Source organism: Condylura cristata, unplaced genomic scaffold, assembly GCF_000260355.1.
Source record: "Condylura cristata isolate star-nosed mole 26May11 unplaced genomic scaffold, ConCri1.0 scaffold00011, whole genome shotgun sequence".
Taxonomy (NCBI): domain Eukaryota; kingdom Metazoa; phylum Chordata; class Mammalia; order Eulipotyphla; family Talpidae; genus Condylura; species Condylura cristata.
In genome coordinates, this window is record NW_004567112.1 from 3,800,307 (window position 1) to 3,814,334 (window position 14,028).

Sequence of the window (14,028 nt, forward strand, 5' to 3'; positions counted from 1 at the left end):
CAGCCTCTGTCCCCGGGAAGAAGTGACCCTGACCAGCACTCCTATCTGAGGCCACCCATAGCTCTCTGCCACCCCCTTGCCATGCTCAGAACTGACAAACCCAAGTGCTAACCAGGAGACTGAGCATTTTAGAATCTGCTTCTAGTACGTAAAAGCCACAGTGGGGGAGAGAGTCCAGGAGAGAGTCCGGGGGGACGGCTGTTGCGCGATGTCTGAGCTACTGCCCGTCTCTCTGCAGGGTGGCCAGCGACTCGGCATGGCCCACTGCTCAGCGAACATCCGACTCCAGCGCAGCCCCTCCTGAGATCTGGAGGAAGGGCAAAGGCAGAGCTCCCTACCTGGTGCTGTGGCGGGCGAGTTCTCAGCATCTGTAAGCGGGAGGGGCAGAGACGGCCGTGGGCCGGTGGGCCGGGCCCCTCCCTGGCTGCCTTGGCCGCGAGTGCCCGCCCCCTCGGGAGCCTGCCTGAGCAGATGCCGCCCGTGTCCTCGCCCTGCCCGCAGTTGTGGGAGAGCCAGCCGGCGCGGGCACACTCCCCCAGGCACGGCTCGGCCCTGGCACTGCACGTCGTCCAGGAGGACCCTCCCAGAGCCCGCCCCAAAGTGGGCCTCGCCGGGGTGACGGCCCAGCCGCACCCCAGCCGCCTGCAGACCACGTTGGCCGCCGGCAGGTCCCAGCGGTCGTCGCACACTGTCCCCCAGGACCCCTGGAAGAAGAGCCCCACTGGGCCGGCGCAGCTCCCCTTGCCGCCCGTCAGCCGCACCAGTCCCCTGGAAGGACAGGGAGGCTCGGGGGTCAGGGGCCCCCCTGGATGAGGCTCGGGTCTACCTGCTTTCTCGCATTCCAGAACCTGCTCCTTGCACCCTCCTGCTCCCATGAGCGCGTCCAGGCGCCCCCGCCCCAGGGTACCCTAAGAAGCCTGTATGCTTCCTCCCGCACCCTGGTAAGGCAGCCTGCCTGCCGGACGCCTCACAGGCCACAGTGTTCTCTCCCTTCAATCCTGGAAGATGTGGCTCCTGCACCAGAGGTTGAGTTTATTCCCACCCCCTGGTTCTGGGCCGGCGGCCTGGCCGATAGAAGTAATGGGCGGAGGCCTCAGGGTCACCTCGGCCTGCTGGGTGGTGGGAGAGGGGTGGGATCGTCACCTCAGTCATAGCTGCCATGCTCCGAGACACGAGAGGGCTCTGGCGGGTCGGGCAGTTTCAAGTGACCTGTCCGCTAACCTCAGATGCAAGAGCAAATCCTGTCAAGGTCAGCCAAGGTCAGCCAAGATGTGCCCAGCTGACCCACAGACTCACAGGCAATTGTAAGTGACCCCAGAGGGGCCACCGCGCTGGGTGGGCCATGTTTCCTGCTGGCCACTTGGGCGGTGAAAGAGAGTACGCCCCGGGGAAGGTGGGTGTGAGGGTCCCAGTGTGGGTGGGCGAGCGAGTCAAGAAGCTGCTGAGATTAACGGTGCTGGGAGGAGCGGGGAGGAAGAAGGGCAGCGCATTCCCAGAGAAGGCCTCCCTGGCGGCCAGCTCCTCTCTTGTGCCTCCCCCTTAGGTGTCCACCCCGTGGCCTAGGGGAGCAGCGAGCACGTGGGCCTCTCTCACAGCAGGGCCCCCCATCCTCGTGCTGAGGCTTCTGTATACAAGACTCGTCTGTCTGCAAACACAGGGAACTGGGGCCGCAGGCGTCCATTATGGACGTCCAGCCCCGCCTGCTCGGTGCTGTTCGTGGTAGCTCACGTGACACAAAAAATATTTAGCAAAGGAAGAAAAAGAAGGACACGGAGCTTGAATCCAGGCACCTGAAACTCAGAGTCCATAACCGCACCCTGGTGATCACCCACCCCAGAACCCTGCCAGTGTGCCGGAGCTCTGGCGCCTCATCTGTCCATGGGAACACCCCGAGTCCCGGGAAGGGAGGGGCCCCTCTGTCCTCCCCTAAACGTCTGTCCAACAGCTAGGTTAGGGAGTAATGGGCCCGGTGAGCTATTCTTGCCGTTTCTGACCCCAGGCTAATTTGCCTCTTGGTCACGTCTGAATCTGGAAAGCGGATTAATGTGTCCGCCCCACAGCCCAAGGTGGTCCAGCTACCTAGTTTCTTCCCCCTGGACGACCCCACTGTCTCCTCACCTGGTTGAGGTTGAGGTACTTGAGCTTCCTGCCTGATCCCCAGGTCAGGTAAAGCCCCTCCTGAGCCCCACCGCACCCCAGCACCCTGAGCCCCACGGCACCCCGGACCCTGAGCCCCACCGCACCCCGGACCCTGAGCCCCACAGCACCCCGGACCCTGAGCCCCACCGCACCCCGGCACCCTGAGTCCCACCGCACCCCGGCACCCAGGGAGCCATGCCTGCTTTGGTTACTGCCGCGAATTGGACCAACAAGACCCGCGCAGAGGCGCCGCCTTACCCGAAGGTGCGGAAGGTGGTGGCCGCTGAGCCGCCCCGAGCTCCGGAGCCGCGGGCACTGCGTCCCCAGGGCCTGTTGGGGGCGACATCGGGAAGTCAGAGCCGCGACAGAATGCACAGAAGCTCCAAAGTGGCTGCGTCCTGGGGGTTCAGCAGGAATGAGGAGGAGCAAGGCCAGGGACCCATCCCCCCCAGACCCCTCTTTGGGGCAGAAAGAACGTGGCTGCCTGTTGACCCACGGGGGTGGCCCCCTGGTCTCTCTGCCGCACCCCCCGCTGGTCCTGAAGTCACACAGCACTTGCACTGCGGGGAAACGGGGTCTGGACTCAGAAACGGCAGGAGAAGACCTTAGGGCCAGAGAACTGTTCTAGTTCTTGATGGCGACAGCACAGCTGAATTCGATCCCCAAATCCATCAAGCTGGACCTTAAAATGTGTGACTTCTGGGGCTCATAAAGCAGAGCTCAGTGATAAAATGTGTTTTATGTTCATGCTATTTTTATGTCACTATGAAAATAAGAACGAGCATCCCAGAATGCGCCCAGCATCTAGGCAGTTCGTGCGGCCGTTCTTCAACTTTGTTGGGCACTTTGAAAATGCGTAATCAAATACTGGGGTGCAATGTCCCCTGACTTCTGTTACCAGACACACACAGGGGTAAGGAGGAAGCTGCAGCCTCCGGGCGAGAACCCCCAATCGGTCTCCTTGGGAGAGGAGAGTCGGCTTTTACTGTTTTGTGTGAATTGCCAGAGCCCCGAGTCACTCCATCCTCTGCACTCCCAGAATCCAGGCGCCGACTAGACAAGGCTGGGACGTCCTTGAGACGTCCTTGAGACGTCCTTGAGACGTGCAGGCGACGGCAAGAGGCACCCGCTCCCTCTGCTCCCCTGGGCCCCCTGTGGGGTGTGGGGTGAGGCAGGGGGCTGTTCACCTTCCGTCCTGGGAGACCCAGCGGGTCCAGGCAGCGCCGCTCACCCCCACACGTGACCCCCGGCTGCCTGGCTCGGAGGGGACAGGCACAGGCAGGGGGACAGCACGGAGGCTGAGAGCCGGGCACCGCCGGACCCACCTGCCAGGGTGTGCGACGAGGTGGCAGCTTCGGGCTCGGAGGCTGGAGTGGGGCCTGGTGGCCGGGCGGCGCCTGGGGACACAAGCCCAGGCTCAGCTCTGTGCGTCCGTGACGTCCGCTCCCGACAGCCGACGTGGTCACGGGCAGTGGGACGAGAGGTGGCCCCGGCCGAGGCGGCAGCCCTCACCTGTGCAGATGACGCTGGCGCCCGCCAGGGACCTGCAGTTGTGCCCGGCCGCGGCCCTGTGCGCACACTGCCCCAGGTGGCGCTCGCTGCCCACACACCGCACGCTGTCCAGCAGGACCTGCCCGGAGCCCGTCCCAAAGCGGGCCCCCGCGGGGGCCAGCACGGCCTGGCCGCACCGCAGCTGGCGGCACACGACAGCGGCCTCGGCCAGGCCCCAGCGATGACCGCACACGGTCCCCCACGTGCCCCGGCGAAGCACCTCCAGTCGGCCTGAGCACCGCCCCGTGCCGTTCGCCAGCCTCACGTCCATGCAGACTCCTGGAGGCACAGGAAGAGACACTGGGGACCCCCGCCGGCGGATGGGGGGTCCCTGTCCCGGGGTGCACTGGCTGGAGGGCCCCTCTCAGCTGCTGACAAAAGCCGTGTCGCCGCCCAGCTGCGGCACCTACAGTCATAACCACCTCTGCGTCTACGTCCTTCGGCTTTTCTCCTTGCCTTCACCGAGCTTGTCTTCGGCAGTCTGGACCTCAGGGTTGACGTGGCATCTCTGTACTCTGAAAGGGCTGTGGTCCATGCCCGGTGGTGGGCCGCCCGGATGGCGGAGTGCTCGCCAAGCAGTTCCAGGCCCAGAAGCGCCCCCAGCGGTGATAAAAGTCATTTCAAGAGGACACTCGCCAGAGCGCGTCAAGGAGGGGTTTGCGTCTCCATCTGTGTAACTCGTCCTGGGCCCATGGCCCAGAGATTTCAGTCTGGAGAAAGAACGGAGCTCCCCGCATGAAGCTGGGGTGTCTCTTACCCACCGCTGGCCTGACTCCACTTTTATTACCATTGAGCTTCCGTCTCCTCCTCGCTAAGGAGCTAACATCTGCCGAGTATCATGCAAGGTGCCGAGACGGGGCCAAGTTTAACTTGGGGAAACAGGCCATGGGTGGTTCTAGGGAAAGCTTACGGGCTGACGGGAAGGCCTGGCCATGGCCGAGATGGTCAGTTTGTCCAAATGAAGCCACAGGAGCAGCCAGGGACATCCAAGCGGACAGTGAACCCTTCATGTCTGTTATAATCAATTCTCAGAGTGTGCCTAATAGCCTTAGCATTTGACGTTCCAGGCAATCTTCTCAGGAGCCCTCAGGTGAGCAGTTAGTCCTTGTTCAACTCCCGATTTACTTTTGTTCACTTGCTTTGCAGGGCACAAGGAAGCCAACCCCTTCCCGGTACCCCTGTGGGCCTGCTGCTCCCACCTTCCCCACCTAGGGTGCTCGGTGTCAGCTGTCTTCTCAGCCTCTGTGTGGGCCTGGGAACTGCAGGGAGAGGCCTTTCTTGCCCCTGGGTGTGGTGTAGTGACCGTGGTTAAAGGCATCGCTTCTGTGCACGGCTCCAGCGTGGTCAGACACTATGCCGCGACTGCCCGGCCACAGGAGGTACCTGCCACGCCACAGGAGGCTTTATCGGCCACCACCTGTGTGGAGTGAGGGCAGGAAGGGCCTGATGTGGAAATGGCAGTTGCCAGTCCATCACCTGCACACAGGGACAAACAGGGACACCACTTAAGACCAGCGGCCTCCTAACTCACATCAGATGTGTTTCCATGAGAACATTCTGGAAACCAGACTCCAGTATGGCACAGGTTTTCCACAGGTTTCCCCGCAAACAAAGCTCCAGGCTGGGAATGCACCCCCATCCTGCCCCAGTCTAGTTCTGGAGCCTCTAAGGGGAACTTGAGGTCGGCCCCACGCTGTGCTCTGTGCCCCTGAGTCCATTCTGGGGTCTCTGCTGCCATCTCTCATCTCTTCCTGCGGGCAGCTGAGCGTCACGGCGACATGGCCTCACGGGGGTGGGGGCGGGCTTTCCACCTGCTCTCAGTGCTGGGAAGTCCCGCTCTGTGCAGCCACGGGGCGTCTGGCTCACGTGGCACCTGTGAGCCGCTCCGGCTCCTCCTCTGCCTTGTAAGTCATGGATCCAACAATCGTATTTCCTGGTCCTTAGGGGCATTTGGATCAAGTCGCTTTTGAAAACGTCCACCGGCAGGTGAACACATGACGATTTGGGGGAGAGTGGAGAGCGGCCAGAGCCAGGAACGCCACGACTTCCCCCGACTCACCTCTTCCTCCGGGTGCTGAGCCCTACCCCCTTAACAAACTCGTGATAAGCCACGAGGCCAGACCCCCTTGGAGGGCTGATGTGGTGCCCTCTGGCAGCTGCCACCTCCTGCAGTGACACGCAGCTGCCGCGGCTGCTGATGGAGAAGACAGAGTTCAGCCAGGTGCGGGGAGGGGCGCCCCCACGTCGGCCTGCCTGTCCCTGGGCACAAGCCAGCTGTGAGAGGGTCCCGGGCCACACCCGGCAGGCACACAGTCACTGTGTACATCTGCACTCCCCGTGTCACCAGCTCCTCGGCTCCTTGGTGTAGCAAATCGATGTCCAATGCACGTGCTCAGCTCAGCCTGCTGTGTGTTATCAGTAGCAGATCTTTTAACCCCCCCAACCCCTCCCCCCGGCCCTTTTCCACTTGATTCTACAACAATGGTTTGGGCTCGGGAGTCATTGGGTTACAATTTGGATGCCCCAGCAGTAGTTCCTGACACACAGAAAGGAGTTTTGCTTTTTTTTTTTTTCTTCAAGAAATCAGGTGACGGATAAACATGTTGAAAAATGTCCGCACCCTTTACGAATCAACAGTTTTCACTGTAAAAAGAGATGGGGCGGTTCTGCTGTCCCTTAAGTGTCCCCCCCCCACACACACTATTGATTGAGAACAAGTCAGACAGAGGGTGAGAATCAAAGGCACGGTGGCCGGTAGAGAGCGCTGACCTGAGTGTGCGTACATTGAGGAAGCAGCTTCTGTGAGAGCCGTCAGACCGTCAGCATCTGGGTGGAGACATCATTATGGCACTTTCTGGTGAGCCCAAAAGATTCTCATAAGAGGCTTATTTAATCAATTGTTCAATGGCACAGACAGTCCTCACTTGGCATTAGTTCCTATATTTGGTTTGTCTGCGCATAATGGACTGGTTCTGTTTAGAACACGTGTAGGATTTTTCACAGTGGCCCATAGGAACCCGATTACTCAGAAGCTAATTTTTCCAAAATGTGATTGAAAGCATCTTGAAAGATGCTTCAACATCTGAAAATTTTGCCTGTTTAGATACATTTGGGAAACTGAAGTCCTTTTAAAAAAACCCACAAGTTCTTACCAAAACTAAAATCCCTTCACTGTCCTGGAATAAAACTACCAGAAAACCCAACACTTGTCTTACTAGTTTAACTAAAGTCGGCTAGTAGTTTGGAATATTGATTTGAGTGTCTGGCAACATTACAGTCTTAAAGAGTAAGAGGTTCCTCACACAGCTTTTAGCAAACACTGATTCCTAATAACGAAACCAAAGTAAGATTTTTCTTAGAAAAAATGACTAGACCTGATAGTCACTGGATTTTTGATATAAACAAAAATCTGAGTGTAAAGTAGAGCCTCGTATAATCTACTAGTGCTTTTAGATGGCTTCACTTAAGCAAGATCTCAAAAATGAAAACAAAATGTTAGGATCTGATAAAAACTAAGTGTGCCCCGAGTACATCAGATTGATCTCAACAATTGCAAGTTCTGTGGTTTCCACAACAGTCCTTTCAATATCGACGAGTCATGGTTTTTGCGATGAGTTTAGACAAATAAGGAATTACTTGAGCCATCTGGGTGATGGGAAGAGACAGCTGCTCCCCTGGGCCCCCTGTGGGCTGTGGGTGGGGCAATGCAGAGAGCTGTTCACCTTCCGTCCTGGGAGACTCGGCCCTGCGGGGCCAGCGCGAGTCAGGCAGCGCCCCTCACCTCCGCATGTGACCAGTCATCCACAGGGAGCCTGGGGGCGGGCCTGGGGCTGTGGAGCAATGGCCGCTGCCTGGCTCGGAGGGGACAGGCACACGCAGGGAGGGGCAGCACAGAGGCTCGAGAGCCGGGCACCGCCGGACCCACCTGCCAGGGTGTGCGACGAGGTGGCAGCTTCGGGCTCAGAGGCTGGAGTGGGGCCTGGTGGCTGGGCGGCGCCTGGGGACACAGAAGACACAGGCTCAGCTCTGTGCGTCCGTGATGTCCGCTCCCGACAGCTGACGTGACCACAGGCAGGGGGCAAGAGGTGGCTCCTGCTGAGGCACAGCCCTCCCTGTGCAGATGACGCTGCGTCATTGCATAGATTAAGACACTGAGACTCAGGAAGGTCAAGAAAGTCTCACGTGGGCTGCCTCCCCTGCAACTGCCTGCATCCCCTCGAGCTCGGGGATATGTTCCCCTCGTGCTGCTGGTCAGTCCTCGACTCTCAGCAGCTGCTGCTCATACCTGTGAGTGAGGGTGTGGAGACCCTGGCAGCGGGGGTCCTTGGAAGCTCTGAGCGGCCTCTGGCTGGAAGGAACAGCAAAGCTATGTCAGAATTCATCCTTAGAGGGGAAAGAAGCACACGCACTGCAGGGCTGACTTCTGAGAACCCGGGTGCTTGTTGTTTAATTGTCTTTGGCATCATCGAGGTAAAAATCATCACCACTGGCCTCGGTTACTTATCCTTGAATCTTTGGCTCAGTAGATGTAAATATTAAAAAACAGAAGACAGTCTGAAGGACACCCTACTCATGGGAACCTAAAGGAAATGAAAGTAGTCACTACAGAGTAATACTATGGGCCACAATTCACTACAAATATTCATTAAGTGTGTGAGAAATGGTGGCTTTATTTAAATCTGGAAAAAGTTACTATAATATGAGGTGTTTGTAAGGGAAGTCAATAAAAACGGTACAAATATAGAGGCTATGTCATCTGTGGAGACCACGGGAAGTGACCTGGAGCCCAGGAACATTAAAACATGTAGGACTTTCTTATTTTTAATAGTAGCTTATTTTTACATCATTTTGTGCTTTTTTCCATCTCAGCTGCAATCCCCATGGACTTCCCATCACCAATCATGGTAGGACTTTTACAGGTGAAAGGACGGGAGTTAATTTCAGGTGGCATGGGTGTTGGAGGATCTCAAATTTAAATAGCAAGGAGTTGAAATAATAAATAGGCAGAGAAACCATTTGGGAGTCTGTGGTCTTGTAGGCAGGAAGAGAAATGAAGATTTGGGTAAAACAGTGACTATCAGATGAAGAGGAGACCATGAACGTAAAATTAATTCACCCCAAAAAATCTATTTGCAAGATAGCAGATGTTTACAGCTCTCTTGAAATTGTATTTAAATATTCTCATTTGGATGTTTTGCTTTCTTTCTCTCTCTCTATATATAGTATATTATATATACATGATATATATATAAAATAACCCTGAACACATAATCTAAAAACAAAGAGAGAAGTGATTCTTAAGTACGAAGTTCAACTTACTAGATGGACTTGTTTTTGCTAATGATGATGGTGACGCTTCTGGTGACACTGATGCTGATAAAGATGTCATTGATGATGAGAACAATGGTGATGTTAATGAAGATGATGGTGATGAAGATGAAGATGATAATGGTGATGAAGATGATGGTAATGGTGACAATGACAGTGATGATGGTGGTGGTGATGAAGATGATGAAGATGATGATGATAATGTTGATGATGACAATGGTGTTGATGACAGTGAAGATGATGATAATGTTGCTGTTGACAATGGCAATAATGATGACAATGGTGATGAAGATGATGAAAATAATGCTGGTGGTGGTGATGAGGATGATAACAGTGCTGATCTTGGTGTTGACAATGGTGATGATGATGATGGTGATGATGAAGATGATAATGATAATGCAGGTGGTCGTGATGGCGGTGACGAAGGTGATGATGACAACAATGGTGAGGATGATAGTGATAATGGTGACGTTGGCAATGGTTGTGAAGTTGACAAAGATGAGGCTGATAATGGTGATGAAGATGGCATCAGTTCTGCTTCTACTTATAAATTCAAGAAAATATTTTTCAGAGTGTGGTCCCCAGAACAGGAACACAAACCACCCAAACATTTTGGAAATGCAAATTGACCCTTGGGCTTACTGAATCAGAAACTGATTGGGATCTAGCAGGTTATGTTTTAATAAACCATCCAGGTAATTTTGATGCAGAGTAAAGCTCTAAAACCACTGCTTTAGGATCAAAAAATATTATTCGAATCACCCTATGACTTTTCCTGGTGGTAGAGGGACTTTAAAGTCATCTAAGTATGAATATATCAACTGATATTTCTTTGTCTGTTAGGAAGGATCAGGTTTCATGTATTCCAGAGGGACAATTTTCTGATCTAATCACTGTGGAAAGTGAATGACAACTTCTCCTCAAATAAGTAATTTGTGATGACAGATGAGCATTGGCACAGGAAACTACACCCTAGCCAGTGGCTATTCCAGTTCTCAATAGCCTCAGGAGTCTTTCCTTGCCTGCAACTACCTGCTAACTAAATTCTGACTTGGGAAGGTGTTTGTACCTGGGTGATTGGGTTTTGTTGGCTAATTGTCAACATCCCTCTTAGCTAATATTGCTCTTGGGTGTTGAGCAATCTATGATGCTTCCTCCTAAATATTGCCTGGGATCTACCCTGGGGAAGCTGCTCAGGGAAGGGTCCATTCAGGCCAGGATTAGGAGTTTCCTGGGGAAGTAGGGGGAGCAGGAGCACATGAAAGCAAGGTCAGTCCTGCTCCTCTGTGTTCTGAATTCCATCCATTGCAGTGGGTTGATTTCTAGACTGGGAAAGCCTTTTGGCCCAGGCAACATGGACCATGTTCATCAACTCAGCAAGCTGCTTGTAGCTTGATTTAACTGAGTCACTTCGTTTCCCTTTCAGTCACACAGAATAAGTGTTAACTAGGCAGAATGATAATACAATGGGACATAGGAATAGCTCAGATCAGCCTTACTTGGAGGGGAGGGACCTGCAGTTAGAGAACCAGTTAATTCAGAGAAAGGAAAACTTCAGCCCTCCCACAGCAGACCATTGGCTCAGTTCCCGTTTTCTGCAATGACACACTCTGTCTGCCAGTCATTTAGACCCCAAAAGACCTCTCACCTGAGCAGATGACTCTGGGGGACAGAGCCCCAGCAGCCAAAAATCCTCCCAGAACTTTGGGTCCCTAAAAAAGTGACTGTGGCCATCACTTGGAAACCGTGAGGTCACAAGATTACCCTGTCCCAGCACCCACAGATGCACAGGCCCCTTCTAATCAGTGGACAACTGTTCCCCTTTTAGGGACAACTGCTGGCTCTACAGTGTGAAATGCCCTTTACCAGCCACTGCCTTGCAGACCCCACTGCAGGTGTGTGTGTGTCTGGGGTGGGGGAGTTGCTTGCTTTTGCATTGGTGCTTTACAACTTGACATAAGCAGGTGACATGAACAATTGAGGCCACATATTCTGCCGCTGGGGAAATGCATGAATTAGATGGTCTAGTCAAAGAAGCAGAGCACTACAGCTGTTAAACCGGAGAATGACACACCCACACGTGTGCCATAGCATGGGTAGGTCTCAAAAATGTGATATTGAGTAGAGGATAAATGATATTGAATGATATACAGGGACTCATGGCATTAGAGTGCAAGAAAAGCACAAATCACATATAGCCACCCTGGATGCATGTGGGCCTCAACTGTGAGCCCAGAGCATGTGGCGTTTTGGTCTATAGACTTTACATGCACTGCTTGGAGGGCTGGTAGACGGGGCCTGCGCATCTGTGGGTGCTGGGTGGGGGCGTCCTGTGACCTCACGGTTTCCAGGTGAGGGCCACAGTCATGTTTTGAGGGAGTCAGAGTTCTCGGAGGAGTTTTGGTTACTGGGGCTCTGTACCCCCCTAACCTGGGAGTTAGTCAATAGTCCTTTGCATAGAGATCACTTAATTTGCAATCATAAAAATATAACAAGAAGAACTATAGTGAGACAGCTCATAAGCGTATCTCCAGGAGGGAGAGAATGGGGCTGAGGCTGGCGATTTTCAGGGTCATCCAGGATGTTCCCTTCTTGCTAAGCTGGACAAGACGACAGATTCACGTGTGGCCACGCACTGCCTCACGGGAGGGGCCCGGCCTCTGCGTTCTGATTCTCTGTATTTTCTGAACTTGAACATGCTCCTTTGGGAGAGGAGGACCAGGAAGATGACCAGGAGGCCCAGTGGGTGGGGGTCCATGGTCCTCTTCCTCTCCCTGTGTCCAGCTCCAGGGCTCAGTGGCTTCTAACTCTGCAAGTCTCCCTGTTCCTTCCCCAGCTGGGACGCTCCCCTGGGGTTCAGGAGCGCAGTGGTGCACCCCGGGGGACGTTTGCTGACCTGAGGGGCTGGGCCAGGGCGCCTGTGCTCTGCGGCTGGACGATGCTGGGTAGACCCCAGGTAAAACTAGAACAACAGGGAGACCGTGGTTAGCACTGAGGCTGCGTTTCCTGAGACAAGAGACGCGAGAACTCACAGGAAAAGGACCCGGCTAGCAGCGACTGAAGAGCCACCCGCTGCTCCGTACTGCAGTTTCCCAGAACATCTGCACTGACCATAGCTCATAGGCCCAGTTTCTAGTGAGCTCTGAGTCAGGGCAGGGGCTGACAGAGGCTCCTAAAGGGGACCCTGCTGCTTTCCCTGGCCCCCCGCCCCAGGAACCCCACATCAGCCCAGGTTCTGTGCAGCACTAGTGAACTAAGTCACAAAAGAACTGGGCAAAAGTCGCAAAGATGACTGCTTTCATAAGGACACTGGTCATCGTGGGTGAGCCCGCAAAGGACATCACGTGACAGGCGCCTGGATCCCTCCGCCCCGGCGTCCCTCTGGAAGGTGCAGGACTGCGGTGCGCATTGCTGTACCTGCTGTGACGCTTGGTTTCCTTTCATGATCTGCTGAGGCTGGAAAAGAAAACAGCCGTTCGAATCTGGCTGCATTTGTTCACTCCACGGGCAACACAGCCCTCAGGGGAGGGCCAGCCGCGTGTTCCTGGCGCCCCAGAGCGATGCCCCTCCCCTGAGCACAGGGTCCCCCCCATATCTGAGTCTGGCGGCTCCTTTGCCAAGACCGAAGTGGCCCTGCGAGGGCCCAACCGCCAGCCCAGCCTGTACTTGCTTTTACTGCTCCCGCCAACTTTCGCTGGATGCTTGGCTCGTGCCGGGCACCGTGAGAGGTGCCAGAGATCAGCAAGACACACCAAACCTTTGCCCTCTTGGAGCTAAAACTCTGTGGCTAAGGTGTTGCTGGGCTTCCTGGTGTCCACTGTGTTTGCTCCAGTTCTGAACTTATCATCCTTCTTCTGGAGATGCTTGAAGAGGCCTGTGCCCTCTCATACACTCCCGCTGCCACTGTTTTCCCTCAGTGGCACTGTTTTCCCTCGTGGACCTACCTGCGGAGATGTCTGCAAGGTTAGCACTTCCTGGGTCCGGGGGAGTCGAGACAGCTGCTGAGGAAACAAACGAGAAGACCCACGGCTGCTATGAATATAGACGGCAAAGAGAAGGGCTTTATTCGCCTGCATGTATCTCCGGAGAAGAATTCACGTTCAAAGAGAGGGTGGGAACACTTCACCAGACACGGGGCCACTTACTATGTTATTGTACTGAGAGGAAATTTCCAGACCGGGTAAGCCCACAGAGATGGGGAGCAGGCTGGTGACTGCCAGGTGCTGGGCAGGGAGTTGACAGGGAGCAGAGACAGCTGCTCTTTCCTCTGTGGCCAGCAGAGCGGCGCCGCCACCCCCGGGTCACTCCACAGCGCCTGCCCCAGGCACGGACGGAGCCACACCTGCGGGCACTGGGCACCCGGCTCTCCACTCAGGGCTTGCCCAAACCCACCTGCTTCCTCCTCACACAACTGCTAACCCCAACGGATAAGGACAGTGAGCACCGGGCGGTAAAGAAGCCTGCAGAGGCTCACACAGCTGGCGCCAGGCCCACAGCCCGGCAGCTGGCCCTGACCTGGGGACTGTCCAGCCAGTGGAGTGTGCAACTCGGAGCCAGGCCGTAGGCGAGCGGCGAGATCAGCCCACCCTTTATCCTTAGTTACCCTCGACTCAGAAGGCTCCTGACAGTTTCTGTACAGGCTGCACGCGGCCAGTCTTTTCAGTAGTTAGTGGGATTTTATGTGGGTCAGAGAGTTAAAGTAGTTCAGAGCTTAAGCTCGAGGGCTCTGAAGTCAGATCGTCTGTAGTACCAGCCCCTCGGCCTTGGGGGCTACATCTGGCCTATTGGAACCGAGTTTCCCCATTCAGAAAATAGGGATCATGGAAGTTCCCTCATCTAGCTGTTGAGGCTCAGGTAAGAAAACCCAGGTAAGGCAGGGGAGACAGGGATTGATGTGGAAAAAGACAATGCTGTCCCGTAGGAGTAAGTCAGGAGTCACATATGTAATTTAAGGTTTTCTGGTAGCCATATTAACAGTAAAAAGAAACAGGCGAAATGAATTATATATAT

General features: G+C 55.0%; 1 protein-coding gene across 1 annotated transcript in view; it reads right to left on the reverse strand.

Annotated features, from left to right (window-relative positions):
* Window positions 1-14,028, reverse strand: part of DMBT1 (deleted in malignant brain tumors 1) — a gene marked incomplete at its 5' end in the record, with an annotated part of 142,832 nt that overhangs the window by 51,647 nt on the left and 77,157 nt on the right. Inside the window, 9 exons of the mRNA XM_012723453.1 lie at window positions 149-307; window positions 634-768; window positions 2,398-2,469; window positions 3,371-3,536; window positions 3,652-3,969; window positions 5,074-5,107; window positions 7,616-7,687; window positions 9,234-9,522; window positions 11,915-11,980. Coding sequence (XP_012578907.1) covers window positions 149-307; window positions 634-768; window positions 2,398-2,469; window positions 3,371-3,536; window positions 3,652-3,969; window positions 5,074-5,107; window positions 7,616-7,687; window positions 9,234-9,522; window positions 11,915-11,980 — 1,311 coding nt within the window. The remainder of the gene's footprint in view (window positions 1-148; window positions 308-633; window positions 769-2,397; window positions 2,470-3,370; window positions 3,537-3,651; window positions 3,970-5,073; window positions 5,108-7,615; window positions 7,688-9,233; window positions 9,523-11,914; window positions 11,981-14,028) is intronic.